At 44.3% G+C, this 23,409-nt stretch overlaps 2 protein-coding genes and 1 pseudogene across 2 annotated transcripts; all 3 read left to right on the top strand.

The window, feature by feature from the left end:
• Positions 1-484: 484 nt before the first annotated feature.
• Positions 485-2,411, top strand: UBB (ubiquitin B). The gene is made up of 2 exons (XM_045526841.1): positions 485-890; positions 1,574-2,411. Exon 2 carries the CDS (start codon positions 1,580-1,582, stop codon positions 2,267-2,269), a length of 690 nt encoding a protein of 229 aa, XP_045382797.1. The 5' UTR covers positions 485-890; positions 1,574-1,579; the 3' UTR covers positions 2,270-2,411.
• A 12,076-nt stretch (positions 2,412-14,487) lies between these two features.
• LOC123621074 (60S ribosomal protein L22-like 1) lies at positions 14,488-14,814 on the top strand. The gene has a single exon (XM_045526840.1). The coding sequence runs from the start codon at positions 14,488-14,490 to the stop codon at positions 14,812-14,814; it is 327 nt and encodes a 108-aa protein (XP_045382796.1).
• A 7,095-nt stretch (positions 14,815-21,909) lies between these two features.
• LOC123621291 lies at positions 21,910-22,110 on the top strand (annotated as a pseudogene).
• The last annotated feature ends 1,299 nt before the right edge of the window (positions 22,111-23,409 follow it).

Raw genomic sequence — 23,409 nt, 5'->3', positions numbered from 1 at the left:
TTGAATAAGACAAAGCAACTAAGAGCATTCAGACTACAGAAGCGTGATTAAAGCTCCACAACCCTGCACTAACCAAGATTAAAAATAAACACTAGCCAGTGCGAGAGGTGCGCGCTTTAAGACGGGTTGGGGGACTGCGCTTCCCAGTCGCCACCAGGTACCGCGCCGCCCCGATCTGGGCACTTCCAAACCCGGGCGTGGCGACCTGCACGAGAAACTCGCCACATAACCCCCTCGCTGCCGGCTTACGACACGTAAAACGCAAGATTTACGGAACTTGGTCTTGGAGGCGAGAGCAAAAGACGCCCACCCCCACCTCCGGCCGGAAATACCCTTCTTTCATGCAGGCCCGCCTCTGTGGCGCACGCGCACTCAGTAACTTAGCAACCTCGGCGCTTAGCCACCCCCGCCTGAGCCTAGCAACAACGAGCTCGCTGCGTCCCTACCAATCAGCGCCGGCCTGGCCTTCACACGCCCCACCAATCAGCGCCGGCGCTGCAAGGAAGTTTCCAGAGCTTTCGAGGAAGGTCCGTTTAACTCGAATTCATCCGCCAGATAATTTTCCTACATTTCCCAAAGGTGGAAAAGGAGCGCTTAGAGGAGAAAGGAGCTAATTTTTTAGGATCCTTTTTTATACCTGTGAGGAATTTGGGGCTCAGTTGAAAAGCATAACTGTGTCGAGAAGGTTGGGAAGAGCGAACTACTTTTAGTGGCGCACGGAGACGGCGGCTACGTAGGAGTGATAAGTACGTAACAGGCGCTGCATAAATTCCAGCTCCGCGGAACCGAGGCATTCCGCGGCGACTGGATTTGTGGAGTGGGTGTGTTTTCGGGCGTTCAGGCGGCGGGTCGTGATCGGCGATTCCTAGCATCTTCGCGTTTGCGAACAGGTACTGGCTCGCAGCCTTGGAGACCTGGGAGGACTGTAGGGAGGGCTTAACGGAGGTCGAGTTGTGGGTTTATGTGGGGCTGGGTGGGCCTGTGGGGGGAGGGGAAGACGCAGTGACGCGGCGCCAGCTTTTCCGGAAGAGTGGGCCTTGTTTACGTGGGGTGGGGGAGCGGGGCGGCTGGCGCAAGCGCGGACAGAAACTAACGGACTGTTAACCGATGGAGATTACTTCGCGTTTACTTCAGATGGGGAAGGCGGAAAAGAGGTAGTCTGTGTGGCTTCCGGAAATTTCTAATCCCAAAGTGGGAAATGTGCTCCTCTTCTGTTTCAAGGGAAAGTTTTAATTTATGGGTCTTGTAGGTTCGGTTTTGTTTTCAGTTTATCTACCAGTGTGGTTAGCTTTTTGGAAATTTAGTGCGGCGTCGGGGGAGGGGGCAGTTAAATATCCGGAACAGGGAAGAAAGCTCTGCATGGTAGTTTAGAAAGCATTTATTTTTTAGCTGCTACACTTCAACGAATTTTTAATGAAGTGACTGATTTAAGTCTAGTAAAAATCGAAAGAGGCTTGTGAGATGTTAACGTGTTTTAAGGCATTTTGGAATAAACTCTTGGGTTTGAAGCATTTACGAAATGTTAAAGTAAGTAAAGATGCTGGGATAATACGATGTTTTATTTTTAAACTAGGTCAAAATGCAAATCTTTGTGAAGACCCTGACCGGCAAGACTATCACCTTAGAGGTGGAGCCCAGTGACACCATTGAGAATGTGAAGGCCAAGATCCAGGATAAGGAGGGGATCCCCCCTGACCAGCAGAGGCTCATCTTTGCAGGCAAGCAGCTGGAAGATGGTCGCACTCTTTCTGACTACAACATCCAGAAAGAGTCGACCCTGCACCTGGTCCTGCGCCTGAGGGGTGGTATGCAGATCTTTGTGAAGACCCTGACCGGCAAGACCATCACCCTGGAGGTGGAGCCCAGTGATACCATTGAGAATGTGAAGGCCAAGATCCAGGATAAGGAGGGGATCCCTCCTGACCAGCAGAGGCTCATCTTTGCAGGCAAGCAGCTGGAAGATGGTCGCACTCTTTCTGACTACAACATCCAGAAAGAGTCGACCCTGCACCTGGTCCTGCGCCTGAGAGGTGGTATGCAGATTTTCGTCAAGACCCTGACCGGCAAGACCATCACCCTGGAGGTGGAGCCCAGTGACACCATCGAAAATGTGAAGGCCAAGATCCAGGATAAAGAAGGCATCCCCCCTGACCAGCAGAGGCTCATCTTTGCAGGCAAGCAGCTGGAAGATGGTCGCACTCTTTCTGACTACAACATCCAGAAAGAGTCGACCCTGCACCTGGTCCTCCGCTTGAGGGGTGGCTGTTAATTCCTCAGTCTTACATTCACAGTGCCCAGTGATGGCATTGCTCTGCACTATAGCTATTTGCCCCAATTTAAGTTTAGAAATTACCAGTTTCAGTAATAGCTGAACCTGTTCAAAATGTTAATAAAGGTTTTGTTGCATGGTAGCATATTTGGTGTCTGTCGTGATGAAATTCTGTAGTGATGTGGATACTCCTAACTGGTTAAAATTATGTCAAGGGATTTAATTTGAGATTGGTAATGTGACTAAAATTAAGTCACTTTAGTATACACTTGGGAGTGCTGAGGTGTTAGCTTTTGCTCCAAGTCACTTAAAAATTAGGATCCTGGTTTAAAGGTGAGCCATTTTGGAAGTGTGTGACTATAGAGGCATTTTCTTTACATTGAAGGAAAGCAAATGTACCTTTTTAGACTTAAACTAATCAAAGACTGCTAGACAGCAATAGCCAAACTTGCAAGTTTTAGTTGAGACTGCCTGAATGGTGGTGCTTCCAAGTCTTTTAATTATTGCTTGGTTATCTGCTGTGAATGTGCTTTTATTGCTCGCTTGTGTATTACACCAAAATTTTTAACCTTAGATAGTAAAAAAGCCATAATCCTGTTTCTTTGCTGTATGTGTTAACTGCTGGGCCAAGAAGCAAATGGAGCACTAATCACTAGTTTGAAAGAAGACTGGCTGAGGAGAAAAATAGCTTGAAAGCATTTAAGAGTTAAAAGGGTATCCTGATCTACACTTGCTCATTTTCGTGAGTTTGGGTAGCAAATTAAAGTGGTTCCTCACACAATTGTTTCTTAATGACTAACAATTTTCTTTTAGTGAAAAAGGAGTCTGCAATGACAAATGAGATTTTCTAGTTTATACTTTGTAAAAATATTTAGGCCATTTTACACTGTTTAGGGAGTTAAGCTTAACTCCTTGGAGTGGTAAAATACTGCAGCTAGAAGAGAAAACAGTCCTTGGAGGTAGCAGTGAGAAATAAAACCTTTAAAAAAAGAAAAACCTTCAGACTTAAGGGAACACATATCACTATTGGGTGAAAGGATGACATCCTTTCCATTTCTAGCGTTTTAAGACTAGGAATTCAATCTTGAATGGGACTAGATGAAAGCCTCGTTCTTGTTAAGGGCAATTCAAGGACTGGAATCCATATGTCCTGACTGCCAACTCAATGACACCCATGAAGTTTTCTGTGTTTCCTAACCCTGCAGATGTTTTTAGTGCTTTTTTAGCAGGCTTTTTGTTGAATATTCATTAAGATGATTTAAAATCAGCTTTTCATTAGTAAAGGTGGATTTTAAAGATTAGTTCTTCCCTATATTTTCTACTTAAAAGTTGTGAGTAGTCCCAGCTACTCCAGAAGGTAAGGGGGTGGGGGGTAGAGATCATTTGAGGCCAGGAGTTCAAAGCCTGCCTGGGCAGCATAATGAGACCTCCAACCCCACCTCCCCATCTCCAAACCCTTGATTGTAAATCTGAAGAATAAAAGCATTTCACTGACTTGTTAGACTGGATATTTTGGGCAATAGGGCTTGAACTATTATTTCTCCCAAATACTGTCTGACCTGACAGTTTCACAGGTCTGTAGTCTGGTGAACCCCTCAGTAAAAAAGTTTTGGTTGTTGGCTTTAGTTCTGTCTTGGAATCTCTTTTCCATAGGGATCCTATAAAGTATTCACAGATCTCAGCAAATTCACTCGGCACACAAATTGGAATTTGAGCAAGGAAAAGACTTTTGAAATACACATTGGTTTTCAACAACCTATGCTATCAATTGTTGGAATTGTGTTTGACACTCTGGCCTCAAACCCTGCTCTACACTGAATTAAATAGAGGTCAATTGTGGTTTGTGGTCTCAGTTCACTTTTGATTACTGATGAGGTGCCAGCAATACCTTAGAGAAATACGACTAGGTGGAACTTTGCTTTGGTACAACCTAGAGATGGGTGGGAGAGTTGATAAAGATTTGTTCATGTATCTGATTCCAGGATAACTCTTCAGTCCTATCTATTCAAGTTAATGTTCATTGTCCAGCTAGCTTCTTAACTGCCAGGAACATAGTTCTTGATTGCAGTGTTGGTCCCGATAATAAAGGGCCCATAGGAAGGAAAAAGACATACTCTTACACACCCCTTGGTGCAAATAACTTCACTTGTCTGCCCTTAAGGAAGTATCTTCTCTGGAACTTCCTCTTGCCCTTACAAACCTCAGAATCAATGTCACAAATAGCACCAGAGGGTTGCTTGTGGGACCTCTGTGACTTGTTAGGCTGGTGTCCCAGATGTATATAGGTCAGTATTCCAATAATCTATTTTAAACCCATTGTATTTCAGACCTATGCTTTCTCTGCAAAGCAAATTGCATGTATTTATTAGAGCTACTTGGATTACACATCATGTGCCTTGAGATTCCAGAGACTGCAGAACAAGCTGCCACTTAACCACCCCTAATTGTAATCCTCATTGTTTCCCTTCTACTTAGGAATTAGATTTTTTTTAAAAAGCATTTCTGTTAATCTATTTCTTGTGATCTTTCCTGAAAGAATGCTTGCACCTGTGTGTTAAAGACTACTTGCTTGGTATACTGAAAGTAGTAGGTTCCAGGTGCTGGCCTATAGCCTGATGCCAATTTTTGCCAGCTCTCAGTGAAATAAGAAAAAGACTAGCATGGTGAATTTCACATAAAATTAAATGTATTCAATTTAAAAGATTGATATGCCTTCTGTAAAAATTTGTTGCAGTCTAATATAGTGATTCGGTGTGGCTGTGGATACAAAACTACTTGAGTTCAAATCTGGCTCCACCATTTACTGGCTTGTAATCTTGGGCAACTAATTTATCCTGTCAGTACGTCAGATTCCTTATCTATTAAACTGAAGTTAATTATACTTATCCAGAGCAGTTAATGATTACATCTGGAGTGCTTAAAACAAATGTAAAAACTTGTCTAGGGCTTACTATGCTATTTTTGGTAATAAAATTGGAAATTACCTATCAAAAGAGTAGTTAGATTATGATAATAAACAATGAGGGCAATAGGAACTGTCATGGAGCAATATTGAACAGATTGGGAAAAGCTATAGGAAAACTATATATATGTGTGTGCATAAGCACAAAGAAGCGTAGGCCACTGTTAATGGTTGCTCCAGAATAGAGGGGTGGTCAGGAAGGGAGGCATATTTCAGCCCCTTTTTAGATATTTTCAAATCTGCCACCTACAGAGCATCAGCATTATTCACAACAAGTACCCCATGGCCAAGAGCCAGCAATGTAATTCTGAAGTCAGACTGTGTTTCTGAATTGGGTAGAGTAGACACTTTGCACAAGTCTCTAGCTCAGGCCTCTAGAAACTATATTGAGAGACTTCCTGAACCTCAACACACTTCATCTTAGTTATACTTATTCCTAAAAGAATCTCAGGGGAAAGCCAACTCCAAATGGAAGCTGTGGACAAATGTTGAGTTCTGGGAAAGGATCTTGCACATGATACAGCAATATTAACAGATAAATAAGTTTTGAATTTTCTCCTTTTTTCATACTTTCTTGATCCCATCCTTCCCACTTTTTTTTTTTTTTGGTCATCAAAAGTTGGATGGCGGCCGGGCGCGGTGGCTCATGCCTGTAATCTTAGCACTCTGGGAGGCCGAGGTGGGTGGATTGCTCAAGGTCAGGAGTTCGGGACCAGCCCGAGCAAGAGCGAGACCCCGTCTCTACTAAAAATAGAAAGAAATTATCTGGCCAACTAAAATATATATAGAAAAAATTAGCCGGGCATGGTGGCGCATGCCTGTAGTCCCAGCTACTCAGGAGGCTGAGGCAGGAGGATCACTTAAACCCAGGAGTTTGAGGTTGCTGTGAGCTACGCTAACGCCATGGCACTCACTCTAGCCAGGGCAACAAAGCGACACTCTGTCTCAAAAAATAAAAATAAAATAAAAAAAAAACACAGGGTGATGAGAGAAGGCCTTAGGGATCAGACAACATTTGAGCAAAGGTCTGGAGGAAATGAGGCCACAAGCCTTGATATCTAGGGGAAGGGTATTCCAGGCAAAGGGAACACCAAACACAAAGATTCTAGGGTAGAAGGAAGGTTAAGTTTAATGAAGAGCAAAATGGTCTGTGCAGCAGGAACTTTCTGAGCAAGGAAAAGAGTAGAGTGAAATTAAATCAAGGAGGTAATAGGAACATTGTTTGTTGGTACGTAAGAATGCTGTAAAGACACACATTTGTAGATGTCCCTCTGGATTTCTATGCCAATACAAACATGCATATGTGTATACATATCCCCATATATTGATTAATCTTGTTAATGGCTACATAGTAACTCACAGTAGAGATACCATTTTCTCCTTAATTTTATGAAACTAATAATTCTCAATGTAGGAAATTTGGAAAATACAGAAAAAGAAAGCAACTGTTAACCCTATAATCCAAGTATATTCAGTTTGACATATTTCCTATTTTTCCAGTATTAATTTTTACTTAGATAACAACGAAGCCCAGACACAGTGGCTCATTCCTGTAATCCCAACACTTTGGGAGGCCAGAAGTTCAAGGTCAGCCTGAGCAACATACCTAGACCCTGTCTCTACAAAGAACCACATCAAAGCAAAACAAAAAAAAAAACCTGAATACAATCCAGTTGTAAAGACTGAATCAACAGGTACCTATGTAGAGTAAAACATGAAAGTCAAAGTCTCTTTTCAGTGTCCCTCCTCAGCTCTCTTCTTCCCACACATCTTTTTCAGTGCCACGTGGTAAAGGTGTATTTACCATCAGATTCTTTTCAATGTGTCTACATATGTTTGTGTTATATAAAAGTATGCTTTTATAATTACATATAAATGGAATCATACAGAACATATCCATCTTTCTGGGGGATATTTCCATGCTAGTACATATAGATATACCTTATTCTTTTTGAACTGCTGCAATATATTTCATAGTATGGATATACCATATTTTACCCATCTCACTACTGATATTTAGATTGTTTCTAATTTTTTACCATTAAGACAATACTGCAATGATTATCCTTGTAAATGTCTCTTGTTGCAAATGTGCAGGTATTTCTTCAGGATATGCTAGAAGTGGAATTGCTCTATCAAAGAATATGGCATTTAAAATTTTGTAATTATTACAAAATTGCCCTTCAAAAAGTACCACCTACAATGGAGTATTATTCAGCCTTAATAAGAAAGGAAATTCTGACATATATTACCACATGTATGAGTCTTGAAGACAGTATGCTAAATGAAACCAGCCAGACATCACTGTATGATTCCACTTATGTGAGGAACCTAGAGTAGTCAAATTCATAGAGACAGGGGTTAGGAAAGGAGACACTGGGGAGTTAGTGATTAAAGGGGACAGAGTTTCAGTTTTACAAGATGAGAAGAGTTCTGGAGATGGGTGGTGGTGATGGTTACACAACAGTAAATGTACTCAAATGCCATTGAACTATACACTTAAAAACGACTAAAATGGTAAATTTTATGTTACATATATTTGACCACAATTTTTAAAAAGACTATTCAAATTCCCACCAATACTGTATAAGAATACCTAATCCTCCACATCCTCATTAATATTATACATTATGAACCATTGTAATATTTTAGACAAGTTGAGGGGCAAAAACACTGTATTTCTTTAATTTGCATCTATGTCCCTGATTTCTTGTGAGATTGTATACTTTTTGAATGTTTATTTGACATTAATTTGCACTGTGAATTATCTGTTCATATCCTTTGCCCAATTTTAGTACATAGTGTCTTTTGTAAAAATAGAAGTTTTGAATTTGAAAAAGAATCTGATAATCTTTTTCTTTATGACTTCTGGGTCAGAGAAATAAAGGTGTAAGACTTGTTGATAACTATTAATAACACACATTTTTAAACAACAGGATCATATTTATGCTTCTACACCTTTCTGGGGGAAGGATGTTACAGGAAAAGGAAACCTGCCATCCCACAACTCCCAAGCCCTAATAGTACTTTTTCCCTTCAGGGATTAACAGACCAGTGACAGACAGACTCGAGCCATTAACTTTCTACTTATTAATGCCTATCTTAACTCCAGAGTCAATAGTGGCTTTGACAGATGTCTTTTATATCACATGACTGTACTTTGCCAAGCATACTGAACACTGTTATAATTGTTAACTACCCATGTGATAGTCCCATGCTTCTTTATAAGTTTATAATACATTTAAAAATAGCAAGACTTTGAAATACCTATAATGACATTACAAACATTGAGGACATATGAGGGTGCTACAACAAATATAATGCTTTAGGATTCATATCAACATTCTAGAGGGAAAAGTGCAGTCCTTTGTTGGTCAAACTGATAAATTTTATCATCTCCTTGTTGATGTTTTGGGATTGAATTTTTACTTTTATATTTTCAAAATGGAAATAGCTTGATTCATTTTATTTATTTATTTATTTTTATTCTTTTTTATAGATGGGGGTCTCACTCTATTGCTCAGGCTAGAGTGTAGTGGTGTGATCATAGTTTGCTGTAGCCTCCAACTCCTGAGCTCAAGCGATCCTCCTGCCTCAGCCTCCTGAGTAGCTAGGATTACAGATGCATGCCACCACACCTGGTTAATTTTTAAATTTTTTGTAGAGATGGGTTCTCATTATGTTGCCTAGGCTGTTTCATATTTTTGGTCTTGTTAAAAGAACAACACACCAGGTGCAGTGGCGTGCCTGTAGCCTCAGCTACTTGGGAGGCTGAGGTGGGAGGATCCCTTGAAGCCAAAAGTTAGAGGGTGCAGCATGCTGTGATCAAACCTGTAGTCACTGCACTCCAGCCTGGGCTGCATAGTGATACCTCCTCCAAGTAAAAAAGAACAACATAACACATGTTCATCATTTTAAAAAATGTAGATAATCTAGAATGATAAAAAGAAGAAAGTAAAATTACCTAAATAAATTACCTGTATTCCCACCATCTAGAGGTGCCTACTGATAACACAGATTTTTTTTAAAAGGGGGATCATATAATGGTTTCTGTTTTATATCCTGCTTTTTCTACTTACTATTCATATTGTTTTATGTTAATAAATATAAATCTTCATTTAAATAGCTACATAGCTTTCTACTGTATGCATCATAATTTATCTAACCTATATTAATGGGGCATTTGTAAATAACTCCATGATCAATTCCTGTATAAATGCATCTCTTCGCTTTTTTTTTTTTAAGAGATAAGGTCTCCCTCTGTGACCCAGACTCTTGAGTAGCTAGTACTACAGGCACTCATCTTCATGCTCGGCTAACTTTTTTATTTTTTGTAGAGATGGGGTCTAGCTATGTTGTCCACGCTGGTCTCAAACTCCTGGCCTCAGGTAATAGGCCTGCCTGAGCCTTCCAAAGTGCTGGGAATTATAGGCATGAGCCACCGTGCCCCACCTCTCTTCACATTTTTGTAAAAAGAGATGCCCCTATATAAATGCATCTCTTCACATACTTTATAAATAACAAACTAGGAATAAATATTTACAATACATATAAAGGACCGATTTCTTCAATATATAAGTATATATAGTTCCTACAAATATATAAAAAAAAGATTAATAACCCAATGGAAAATTGGGCAAAGGACAGGAGCAAACAATTCACAGAAACGAAAATGTTTCTTACATAGATGAAAAGATGTGTAGCTTTACCTATCGTAAGAAAAATGATCATTAAAGATATGAGATAGCATTTTTTAATCTTTCAGATTGACAAAGGTAAAACAAGACTGTTAATATTCCATTTCCAAACACATAGAGAAATACATCCTCATGCATTGTTGGTCTGTGTAAACTGGTACAACCTCTTTGGAAGGCAGTTGGGTAAGTAGCTATGAAAATCTTGAATGTACCTACCCTTTGATCCAGCAATTCCACTTGTACGAATTTTGCAAATATTCTTACAGATGTGAAGAAACAAGTATGCACACAGATGTTCGTTGCTGTATTGTTAATAATAGAAAAACACTCAAAACCACCTAAATATGAATTGCAGTGTGTACATGCAGTACCACGTGTGTGGAAAGGGGATATTTATACACCAATGTGTTTGTATACACACAGCATAATTTCAGAAGGATACATAAAAAACTGCCAACAATGGTTGGTTCCAAGAAAGGAAGTGGGAGGAGATACATCCTTTTCACTATTTAGTATCTTATGAACTGCTTAAATTTTCACCATGAGTGGGTATTACCTATTAAATAAGTAATTTAAAAATTCACATTTATTTGATGAGTGAGGTTTAGCACCTTTTCATTTTTTTCCTTTTGTGAACTCTGTTCACATCCTCAGCTCAATTTTTAAAAATTTTGTTCACTTGTCTTTTACTTATTGATTTGGAAGAGCTCATTATATGTCAAGAACATTAACCCTTTGCAGCAGATATGCAATTTTTTTTAGTGGTTGAATTTTAAAATTTCAGGAATTTCCCCATTATTATGGGACTTTCAGCCAGTTTTCCAGGATCCTTAAGACACAACCCCATCTTTTTACACCGTTTCCTATCCATACCAGTGTGTATTTCTACAATGTGGTGTCATTCACTAGCTCCTTGAGTCATCCCTGAGCTGCACCCATCCTTCCTGCTCCTGGAACTGGAGGACAGGTCTAGGCACCAGGTGAAGACCTGGCATGCAAAGGTGCCTAAAGAAAGGTGAACCTCAGCAGCAGTGCAGCATCCACCAGTCTTGCCCATCCTGCTGTAGCGACAGATACGAACTGGTTGCTGCAAGGGTGCTGAGGAAGCTCTGGCCCCAGCTGGCTCTGCTGGGCACAGCCCCTTGGACCCCTTCAGTGTGCAGCCCAGGCCTCCCAAAAACCAGGCTGGAGGAATGCAGGGAATGCTCCCAATTTCCAGAACCACTCGGTTCACCATAAGTGGAAATGGAAAATACTGACTGTTGCATCCAGCAGAAGGGAGAAAAGGGCCTTCAGGGCTTGTGTGCCAAAGGCCTCGCTCCATCTCCCCAAGTGCCAAGCAGCCTTTCCACAGACCCAGGGCCCCCACCGCCACTTGTGGATTAGCCGCTGGCCTCCAACACGCACTGACCCCCTGAACAGCCCGGTGAAAGCTGTGTTTCTGAGCCGCAGGCCTGAGCGGAATCTCCTTTAGAAGCTGAAGTAGCCTGCTCTTCTTTTGCTGCCAACACTTTGATATGGAAATTTCGATTGCCTTTCAGATTGACCGCTCCTCTCCCTCCCACTGGGCTCTTCCTGGCAGCAGCCTGGCAGAGTTTACTGGCACAATACAGCTCCTGCCCCCACTCAGCCAAGACCTTGAGAAGGGAGAAGGCACAAAGCCAGCTAAGGACACCGCCAGGGGAGCTTAGAAAAATAGGGACCTCCAGAGACAAGGAGGGAGAGGCTGAAGGGGCAAAAGTGGGTGCTAGAAGAGTCTGGAGAAGCCTGGATAGCAGCATGTCTCTTCCTCCTCAAGGCCCTGGGGCCTCAGCTGCCTGCTGTGCAGCTGATGCCTCTGCAGTCTGTTGTCTTTATGCAAAACCACAAGCACTCAGGTTGAGGCTATTCAAAAGCTTCCAGTAATGCGCTGATTTCCTCTAAGGGGCTGCTCCTCTGCAGACTGACTTCATGCACCTAAGATAATTCACTGGTTTCACTTTCAGCTTTGTACCCTCCACTTGTATCTCAGGCCAGAGCAACACAGTGTAGCCCCAAGCTGTGTCCCTTGAGCTCAGGTGAGCAGGGCCTGAAACAGATCTTCTAATGTGGAAATTTATAATGAAATAAGGGGCAGTGCCTGAAGACACCCCACAAAGTAAATATGACACTGAGCAGGCTCTCTTGGGTGACCCCAAACCATAGAATGTGAGGGGAGGAGGTAGAGATGCACACTTTCTGTGGCTCATGCTTTGGGTACGCCCACAAACAGGCCACTATCGCCCCTTCCATTCTGGAAAGGTGGGGTCAAAGGGCTCTGTGTGGAGAGTGAGCTCCCGGTCAGAGCCTGGGTCCAAAATACCTACTGAGTAAATGAGTATGTTCTTCTGAGCCTTACCCTAAAACCTATTTGCAGAAATAAAATTGGTCTTTCTCACCCTGTGCAAAGTGCTCAGGCTACCCAGGCAAATGTGCTCAGTCACGGAGGGAGACAGGCACGTCAACGGACATGTGCAATGTGGCATGATAAATACAATGCCACGTCAGAGCCAAACAAGACGCTGAATTAGCACAGCTGCCGGCCTTTCCAGCAGGGAAAGGTGTAAAAACATCTCTTGGGATGCTGGGGAGAGGTGTGCTGTTTTGAGTGGGGAAGATAAAATGGAGCAGTGGGGGTTCTGCACCATTGCTTTGGAACAAACAGTACGGGCTGCATCTGCAATGACTCAGATCTCTCGTCCTGGGCACGCTCGCAGGCAAATCAGGGCGGCCCAGACATCCTGTGTTTGTGAGATGCTGAGAAAAACAGATGGAGACTGATTGACTCCAGCAGTTGCCTTCTCATCACTCCCCTTTCAAACACCCAGGCCTGGGAGTGACAGTTTAAGGGGTGAATTCTCCTAAGCAGAGAGGTGTGGAGAGCAAAGTGTGAAAACCTGACTTGAGGAGTTGTTTCATGGAGTGAGTGTGATCAGCTGTGTTTTTTTGGAGCCTGTCTCTGGAGCTCATGTACCGACCCCCCCTCACTCCCTGACCTTACGGGGGCCTGTCTGACCAAACAGAAAATGCTCCCTGGGGGAAATAAATTTCAAAGCCACAATTATAAGATATTTCAAGAGCATCACCACTTCCAAAAAAAATCTATTTTTTAATTTTAATTTTAATTTTTTTTTAGAGTCAGAGGTCTCACTCTGTTGCCTAGGCTGGAGTGTAGTGGTGTGATCATAGCTCACTGCAGTCTCTAACTCCTGGGCTCAGGCGATCCTCCTGCCTCAGCCTCCCAAGCAACCATGCCTGCTTTTTTTTTTTTTTTTTTTTTGAGACAGAGTCTCACTCTGTTGCCCAGGCCAGAGTGAGTGCCGTGGCGTCAGCCTAGCTCACAGCAACCTCAAACTCCTGGGCTTAAGCGATCCTACTGCTTCAGCCTCCCGAGTAGCTGGGACTACAGACATGCGCCACCATGCCTGGCTAATTTTTTTTCTTTTTTGTATACATATTTTTAGTTGGCCAGATAATTTCTTTCTATTTTTAGTAGACACGGGGTCTGGCTCTTGCTCAGGCTGGTCTTGAACTCCTGACCTCGAGCGATCCACCCGCCTCGGCCTCCCAGAGTGCTAGGATTACAGGCGTGAGCCACTGCGCCCGGCCCATGCCTGCTTTTAATAAAATTTTTTTTAGAGGCAAGGGTCTCCCTATTTTGCCCAGGCTGGTCTCAAACTCCTGACATCAAGCGATCCTCCTACCTGGTCTCCCAAAGTGTTGGCATGAGAGATGTGAGCCACCTGTGCCCAGACCACAAAAGAAAAACCATACACTGTATTATCTTCAGAATAAGAATTTTAAATTAGCCTAATAAACATGTGGAAAGACACAAGGAATATATTAGAACTATGAAACAAATATGAAAACACCAAAAAGAACCAACAAAAATGCTAAGTTGAAAATATATTAATATAGTTGTACTAAAGAATACAAATGATTGAATAAACAGCAGAATGGACAGAGCTCAGGAATGAATCAGTGTACTGGTATTACAGAAATTTCCCAGAAAGGAAGCAGGAAATGCTGGGTGTGGAGGCATGCACCTGCAGTCCCAGATACTCGGGAGGCTGAGGCAGAAGGATCACTTGAGCCCAGGAACTTGAGGCTGCAGTGAGCTGTGATCATGCCTGGGCAACAGAGTGAGACCCCATCTCAAAATAAATAAAAATTTAAAAAGAAGAAGAAAAGAACAAAGGAACAGGAAATATAAAAGTTAAGAGATATGGAGGAAGAAAGAAGTGATACGAGTTCTGGAAAACCAGAGATAAAAATGGAGAGGAGGAAATATTTAAAAAATAACGGATAGGCTCGTCCAAGTGCAGGGGTGTTTACAACTAATTGATCACAACCAGTTACAGATTCCTTTGTTCCTTCTCCACTCCCACTGCTTCACTGTACTAGCCTTAAAAAAGATAATAATGGAAGTAAATTTCTCAGAATTAGGAAAAGAGATGAAATGGGAACACAAGATCTGTGCACAAATTATTCCTCATCTAAAAAAATGTTTTTGCTCTCTGATTGCACAGCTTGCTTTCAAGATGGCCCCTCAGAAAGACAAGAAGTCTCAGAGGTCAACCCAGAAGTTTCATTTGGATCTTACTCATCCAGTAGAAGATGGAATTTTTGATTCTGGAAACTTTGAGCAGTTTCCACAGGAAAACATTAAAGTCAGTGGAAAAACTGGAACTCTTGGGAATGTTCACATTGAACACTTCAAGAATAAAATCACAGTTGTTTTTGAGAAACAGTTCTCTAAAAGGTACTTGAAATACCTTATCAAGAAATACTTTAAGAAGAACAATCTTTGTGATTGGCTTCGGGGGGTTGCATCTGATAAGGAGACTTATGGGCTTTGTTACTTCTAGATTAGTCAAGATGAAGATGGATCAGAGTCTGAGGACCAGGTGAAGCCTTTCCTTACAGGGCTCTGCTTACTAAAACAAATGAAGCATATGCGAGAAAGAAACATGGAAAAATGGGCTTTTAGTTTATCAGTGAATAAAAAACATTGCACTCTTAAAAAATTTTTTTGGAAGACGGAAAATGTCAAAGAGGAGAGAAAAGTAAAAACTTACAACTAGAAAAAGTTTGGGGAAATTTAAGAATATCAGAGACAAAGAGAACATTCTAAAAATTTCCAGAGAGAAAGAGCAGATCATGAACAAAAGAATGAGAAGCCTATCGACATTAGATTTTTCAACATCAATGCTCGATGCAAGAAGACAATGGAGTAGTGTTTTCAAAGTAATGAAGAAAAAGATCTTAGAACCTACAATTTTATATCCAGCGAGATTGTCATTTAAATGTGAAGTCATGGTAAAAGCATTCTCAGGCACACAAGCCTTCAGAACATTTGCTGCACAAAGATCCACATTAAAAATAGTTTATAACAAAGCACATAAATCAAAGAGGATAAAATTCAGGAGGTACTGCAAGAGATCTATGAAAAGGTAATCATATATGAAGGTCATCAAAACCTTATAAAATTTATTGTTGTGTTAAAAATCACTAAGACTAAATAAAAGAAGACCAATAGTTAAAGTCAAAATTAATCCCATCTCTACAAAAAATAGAAAACTTAGCCGGGCTTGGTGGTGCACACCTGTAGTCCCAGCTACCAGAGAGGCTGAGGCAGGAAGATCACTTGAGCCCAGGAGTTTGAGATTGCTGTGAGCTGTGATGACACCACTGCACTCCAGTCTGGGTGACAGAGCGACACACCCTGTCTCAAAAAAAAAAAAAGTCAGAATTGAAATAATTTTTACATACATGGATTCAGAGGTGGGTAGATATGAAGGAAGAGCCTTTGCATATCTGTAGATTAGAGACACAGAAATGGATTCGGAGCTCCCAGCCTACTACCATCCACCCACCCCCTGGCAAGAGCTCCTTTGTTTGTCAGGTCAGCCCTCTCAGCTCAAGGGCAATACCCCCCACTTCAGCCTTTAGAAAGCACCTTTCAACTGTTTCCTTCTCTGATGTTTTCTCCGCATTTCTCAGGCGTGGGCAGTTTTGTGCACCAGCTGGCGTGTGGTACCTCGCTTATTTACAAGAGGCCCCTCTAACCTTGGGTTATACAGGGCCCTGGGAGCTACTGATCATCCCACAGTCTGGGATGGCAACTCTTGTGTGTGAGGGGGGAGAAATGATCTGATTTCTCAATCTGATTTCCCTCCCTTGGAAATACCCCTTTTTTCCTCTTTCCTATTCACCTAGGGTTCAAGTCAAAATAAAAATATACAGATGAATTTCCATATTTAACATTTTATTTGGGAGTCACGGAAGTGCAATTCACACACACTGGGTGGTCTTGGGTACATCTGAAGAACAAAGAAAAGGCTGAGGGTTTTATTAGAAAGAGAAAGGTTACCTATTGTTTTGAAAGAAAGCTCATTGGTACTAGAGATGCTTCTGCGAGTTGGCAAGCTCTGATAGCAAGTAACGAGTGACAGGTAGTAGGTGAAACTAGTCAAAGTCAGGACCGGTCATTTCAGCAGCTACTAGGTAAAATTGGTTTTAGGGTTCCAGCAGGCTGTTTCAGCAGCTGGGCTTGTAGAAAATTCAATTCTTGGAGCAGATGCCATGTGGCCTGAGCACTTTTTCCCCCTGGCTTCTCAACTCTGATTTCACTGGCTATGACAAGAATGACCCAATTTGGATGATCCACCTTTCACACCTGGCAAAAACCCAAGCCTGGATGCGTCCAATACCTGCCTTCTACCTGTACGCACCCAACTGCTGGAGGATAATCACACAACTAAGTTGACTGGTTTCATTTTATTTTTATTATTTATTTATTTATTTTTTATTTTTGAGACAGAGTCTCACTCCATTGCCCCGAGTAGAGTGCGTGCCATGGCGTCATCATAGCTCACAGCAACCTCAAACTTCTGGGCTCAAGTGATCCTCCTGCCTCAGCCTCCCCAGTAGCTGGGACTATAGGTACACACCACCTCACCCGGCTAATTTTTCTATTTTTAGTAGAGACAGGGTCTCACTCTTGCTCAGGCTGGTCTCGAACTCCTGAGCTCAAGCGATCCTCCAGCCTCTGCCTCCCAGAGTGCTAGGATTACAGGCATGAACCATCTCACCTGGCCTGGTTTTATTTTATATTCATGATCATAAGATGCAAAGGGATTCTGAATGCTGCCCTGCAATTCCACTCCACTTCTCTAAGAGGCGAGATGCTATATTTTCTTTCGACCTTCCCATACCCATCTCCCCACTTACTCTAATCTGATGACCTTAACCTCAGACTTCTTTGGGAAAACAGAGGCCATCAGATTTTTCTACCATTGGCCTGAAACCTGCCCACACCCGGACCTGCCTTGCCTTCTTTTCTTCTGTTACACAAACAGTGACTAACTTCTCCACTTGGGCCATCCTCTGGCCTTTCCAATGACTTGTTCTTGCAGGTATCCCCCTCTCCCGCAGGACCAGTTTCTCCCTGCGTCCTGGATCATTATATCAGCATAGAAATAGAATCTTTCATGTGTTAAAAATTAACACATGTTAAAAGTCTTTCATGATTTTTAAAAGACACCTCCATGCTCCTTGCTCTGCATCTCCTTCCAGTTAGTTCCCACCTCCCTGCTTCCCTATGTAAAGAAGCCTCTCCAAAGGGTGCTCTGCACACATTGTCTCAACTTCTTCCTTCACTATTTTTTTTGGCTCTAAATTATCTTAAAAAAATAAATAAAACATCACAGTTATGGTTGGGCTTCCAGTTTAAAAATGGTTTCCCATCCAAATCCATTTAAAATGATCATAAAAGAATAAAAATGGTGTAAATACAAGGACAAAGAGCGTGAGAGAGGAGACCAAGCAGAGGAGCAGCCAGCAGCATTTGCGAGCCAGAAAGTGGACAGCCACTCAATAAAATGAAGCTGGGACTGTAGTGCCTGGGGACCCAACCACAGATGCCAGCCGAGCCATGGTGAGACCCTGCTGACCAGGGGGTACTCAGTGGAAATGTGCTTACTAATCTTTGGGCACCACGACATCACTTTTGGGAGTTGCTCAGACAAGCCCCTCAGGCACATGCCTTCTGGGTACTAGACATTGGAGGAAAGCCTCTATCATGAAAGGCAGAGATCCAGGAAAGCAAACAGGAAAAAGGTAAATGGGCAAAAGCAGAAAGTGCAGGAAAACAAAGAAAACTCTGACGCAGACGTTTTCTCATTCTCTCACTCTGGGAGCCCCAAGTGTGGAGGGAACCTGGCCAACAACTTTTCTTTTTGAAGACAGGCTTTCCTACCAATGAGGCAGGCCCCAGGGTCCCCTAGGGGTCTGGAGGAGGGTGTCTAACACTTCAATCTAAATCTCTTTCCATTACTTACACAATAAAGTCTAAATTTGAGAGCCATTTCTGAGAGTTCCTAAACTCTTGTTCTGAACTCCTGCCCTGGTTCTTTAGCCAATGTGTCATCCCCTCAAAATATGAATCCAGCCCATCCTCCCCTTTCTAGGCATGCACTACACCCAGGCATAGCAACGAACTTTGCTTAAAAGCCTGTGGGTCTGGGAAGGAGGTCAACACTGCCAAGGACTGAACTACAGCAAGAACAAGAAACAGACCTTCAAAGAAGCCAGGCACACAGGCGCACACTGCAGGATCCACTCTCCTGGACATGGCAAAGCTGCAAGGACAGAAGTCAGATCAGTAGTCATCAGAGCCTGGCAGGGGGGCCAGGGCAGGGCAGGGGGGCACCACATTTTTGGGGTGATAGAAATGCTCTGGATCTTTTTTTTTTTTTTCTTTTTTTGAGACAGAGTCTTGCTCTGTCGTCCGGGCTAGAGTGCCTTGGCGTTAGCCTAGCTCACAGCAAGATCAAACTCCTGAGCTCATGCGATCCTCCTGCCTCAGCCTCCCAAGTAGCTGGGACTACAGGGGCGCACCACCACGCCCGGCTAATTTTTTCTATTTTCAGTAGAGATCGGGTCTCGCTCTTGCTCAGGCTGGTCTCCAACTCCTCCGCTCAAGCGATCTTCCCGCCTCGGCCTCCCAGAGTGCTAAGATTACAAGCGTGAGCCACCGCGCCGGCCAATGCTCTGTATCTTGATTGTGGTGCTGCTCACGCGATTGTAGACGTTTGTCAAAATTCTTTGAACTGTACACTTAAAAAGGGTGTAAACTTTTAAAAAATTGAAGAGTGTAAATTTTAATAAAACTTGAAAGGATGTAAATTATACCACAATAAACCCGACTTTTTAAAACATGGAAGGAGATGGGAAGGTAAAAGGAGAGAGTACTACAGCCTAGTCTACAGGAATCAGACTGTCTGGGTTCAAATCCCACCGCCATCACTTGCGAACTGTGCCGGCATCTAGAGCAAGCGGGTTACTCTACCTCCCTGACTCTCTTTCTTCTTTCCCAAAATGCAGATAACAATAGGATCTACCTCCCAGGATTGTGGGAAGGATTAAAAAAGACGACGTCCCTAAGCGCGCGCGGGCTCCCAGGTTTGCCCCAGGGCCCCTCCAGCCTGAGGGAGGTGCTGCTGTGTCCCACCCGCGCCGGTGGAGGGGAGGCCGAGGACACGGGCCCTGACACCCTCACTGTCCTGCGCTGTGACTTCGGGAGCGAGGCGGGGCGTGAGCAGCGCGGCGCCCACACCAACACGAGGCCGGGCGGCCCTCCTAGCCCACACCCGCATCCGCGCAGGGGGCGGTGCACACGCCGCCCAGACCTGCCCCAAGAGGGCGTGTCCCGGGCGGGGACTCCTGTCACATCGGGCAAGGGGGCGGGGCCTCGCCGGGTTGCGGTCCGGGGCGCAGGGTTGGGGCGGAGAGCTGGGAACTGTGCGCAGGGGGGAGGCCGAGCCGCGGTCGGGGGCCGAGCGGGAGGCTGCGGAGTTGTGGGGGACGCGGCTGAAGCTCCGTGCGGGGAGCTTCCGGGTGGGGGGTCAGCTGAGGCGCGGTGGGAGGACTGGCGAAGGGACGGGGTGGAGGGCGCGGCTAAGCGAGGCTAGGAGGGAGGTCGGGGGGGCGGTGAGGGGTGAGGGGGCGCGGCCCAGGCGCGGTGGGGGGGGTCCCATGAGGTCGGGGGGAGGGGGAGGGGTGCGGCTGAAGCTCGGGGCGGGGAGGCCCGGGGGGATGGGCTGGGTGGCGTAGCTGAAGCGCTGCGGGGGCCCTAGCGAGGGGACGCGGTGGGGGGGCCGGCTGAGCGAGGCCGGGAGGGAGGTGGGGGACGCAGGGGCGCGGCCCAGGCGCGGTGGGGGAAGGGCGCGGCGGTTCCCTGCGTCCCCAGCCGGGTCTCTCGGTCCGCAGCCATCCCTGCGTCCTCGGCCGCGGCTTCCCTGACTGGGCCTCCGTCGCAGCCCGAGTCGCCCTCTGCCTCAGCCTGACGCACCCTCGGACCAGACGCCGCCCCTGCCTGCGCCTGGTCTTTCTCCCTGTCCCTGGCGCTGGTTCTGCCCTTCTCTGTCTCAGGGTCTCTCGGCCTCAGTCTGCATCTCTCTCCTTTGTCCTGACCGTCTCTAGAACCTTCGCTTCCCGCCTCTGCCCCATTTTTGCCTCGACTCAGCCCCCTTCCCCCTTGGCTCTTTGCCCCCAGGTGTCCGAACATCCCTCTCTCCGGGTCTTTTCCCTGGCGGAATCAGATGTCGCTTTGGGCAGGGACTGTGGGGAATGGGCCCGGCTCCGGGCCTAGGCTGGGAAAATCTCCCAGAGGGGGAGGGGCTTGGGGCGGGACTCCCAAATTTGGCCTGGGACCTGGCTGTGGGTGTTCTGGGTCCTGGGAGAGGCCGCACATCCGGACCTGGCTGAGCTGCGGCCTCCGGGGCTCCCTGGGGCCGTGAGAGCGGAAGTTCTCCCGGCCGGGCAGGCTGCGCCCCGCCGGCGGGACTTTGGTCCCCTTCCCCCCCAGGAGGCGCTCTTGGCTTCAGGGACCTGGCGCTCTCTGAGGACGTGCTAGCATTTTTTCTCTTCGCCGCCTCAGTCTCCCTTGCTTCAGGAAGCCTGTGCAGCCTACTAAGCTGGCGGATTTGTATTTCTTTTCTGTCAGTCTCAAACACAAGCTGCTCAGGGAAGCTCCATCTGGCCAGAGGACAGGGCCGCAGCCCTGGCTCTGGGCCAAGTTTTGCGATTGCTACAAAGAGAAGCGAAGGCTGTAGGTCCAGGCCCTGGTTTGCCCCTTCCCTCTCCCCGCACCCTTCGTATGTCACATCTTTCCCTCCTTGTAACGCCGGAACCCTTCCACCTTTCAGACTCTGAAATTCTCTCTCTCACTTCTTTTTAGAATTTGTATTAATTATGCACAGGCTTTAGACATCTCTTGCACGCTTGAGTTGGATTTATTTTTAACAAGAGTTGCCATCTTTGTTTTTTAAAGCCAGTGGTAAAAATTTCAAATAGTACAAAGGATACACATTGAAAAGAAAATCGCCCTCCCATCCCTGAATCCCTGAGCCCAGCTCCCGTCCCCAGAAGACACATCTGCTACACTTTTTTGTGATCTCTCTCCGGTTTCTATTAAAAATCTATCTGAAAATAAATTCAAATAAAAGAAACATTTATAAAAAGCTACGAAGTGAAATGAGACAGAATAGGAAAGATAGGGCATAAAGGCTGGTTGGGGGAGATTTTCCTTATGTGGAGACTGGACTGAGTGAAGTTTCTTGAAATGTGAATACAATGGCATTGGGATTGAGAAACCCTTGCTTCTCTGTTCGATTGATTTCCTACTAAAAACAAGCATTCTTCCCTTTACAGAGGACTTTTCCTACAATTCACCAGTTTAAAGTGTGCATTTCAATGGTCTTTAGTACCTTCACAGAGTTATACAACCATCATCACAATCAAATTCAGAACATTTCATTACCCCCAAAAGAAGCCCCATACCCTTTAGCAGTCACTCCCTCTTTCCATCCAAATCCCCTTGCCCTGGGCAACCACTAATGTACTTTCTGTATCTAGAGATTTCCCTATATGGGATGTTTCATATAAATGGAATCATGCAGATCACATCTCTATCTTTTGGCTGAAATCAATTGTAGTATCTGTTCTTACCAGTTAAATATTTGATATGTCCTCTATCATAAGACTTAATAAAAATAAACAAATAGAGTCATGCAATATGTAATCTTTTGTGACTGGCATCTTTCAGTCACAAAAGATTACACACTGCATGATTTTCAAGTTTCTTCCGTGTTGTAACATGTATCAGTACTTCATTCCTTTTTTCATGGCTGAATAATATTTTATTATATGGATATACTACATTTTGTTTATCCATTCATTAGTCGATGGTCATTTGGGTTGTTTCCAGTTGGTTACTATGAATAATGCTGCTGTAAACCTTCATGTACAAGTGTTTGTGTGGACATATGTTTCCATGTCTTTTTTTTTTTCAGTATATGTGGGGGTACAAAAGTTTAGGTTACATATATTGCCCTTGTCCCCCACCCTCTGAGTCAGAGCTTCAAACGTGTCCGTCCCCTAGACAGTGCGCATCACACTCATTATGTATGTATACACCCATCCCCTCCCCCCCATCTGTCTAACACCCGATTTAATGTTATTCCTGAATGTGCTCTTAGATGATGATCAGGGAAACCAATTTGATGGTGAGTACATGTGGTGCTTATTTTTCCATTCTTGGGATACTTCACTTAGTAGAATGGGTTCCAACTCTATCCAGGAGAACATAAGAGATTCTATATCCCCATTATTTCTTATAGCTGAGTAATACTCCATGGTACACATATACCACATTTTACTAATCCACTCATGTATTGATGGGCACTTGGGTTGTTTCCACATCTTTGCATTTCCATGTCTTTTGGGTACATACCTAGGAGTGGAATTGCTGGGTTATATGGTAACTCTACGTTTAAACTTTTGAGGGGCAGCCAGACTGTTTTCCAAAGTGGCTGTACCATTTTACAATTCACCAACAATGTATAAGAGTTCCAATTTCTCCATATCCTTGCCAACACTTGTTATTATCTGTCTTTTTTATTATAGCCATCCTAGTGTTATGAAGTGAAATCTCATTGTGCTTTTGATTTGCGTTTCCCTGATGGCTAATGACCCAAGGACTTTTTGTAAGCTGAATTTGCAATTAGGGTTGTCTGTCTGCCCAAGCTCATTGTCACCTGATTTGGTGATGCCTCTGGAGGACTTGAAGGTGTCCAATTTTCACTTTTTGCCCAACAGCACGGCAATGCCCTTTGCCTTATGGGTAGCCACGCTGTCTTTCAAAGCCTTCTTGAGCACCACCTGGGTTCTAGGCACTGTGCTGGCTGCTGAGGATACAGCAATAAAGCAAGATCTCAGCCCTTGGAGAGCACAGTGGGTAAGGGTGTGGCTCTGGATTTGAGTCCTTGCTTTCTCACCTCCCAGCCATGTGGCATTGGACAAGGTACCTAAAATTGTCCTCTGTCAGTTTTCTCATCTGGGAAATAAGATTGTCTAAGAGTTACATGTAAAGCACCTAACACATTGCCTGGCACAAAGTG

Source organism: Lemur catta, chromosome 15 (genome assembly GCF_020740605.2).
Source record: "Lemur catta isolate mLemCat1 chromosome 15, mLemCat1.pri, whole genome shotgun sequence".
Classification (NCBI taxonomy): Eukaryota; Metazoa; Chordata; class Mammalia; order Primates; family Lemuridae; genus Lemur; species Lemur catta.
The sequence above is the reverse complement of the archived record's forward strand: the minus strand, read 5'-3'. Positions and strand labels throughout refer to the sequence as shown.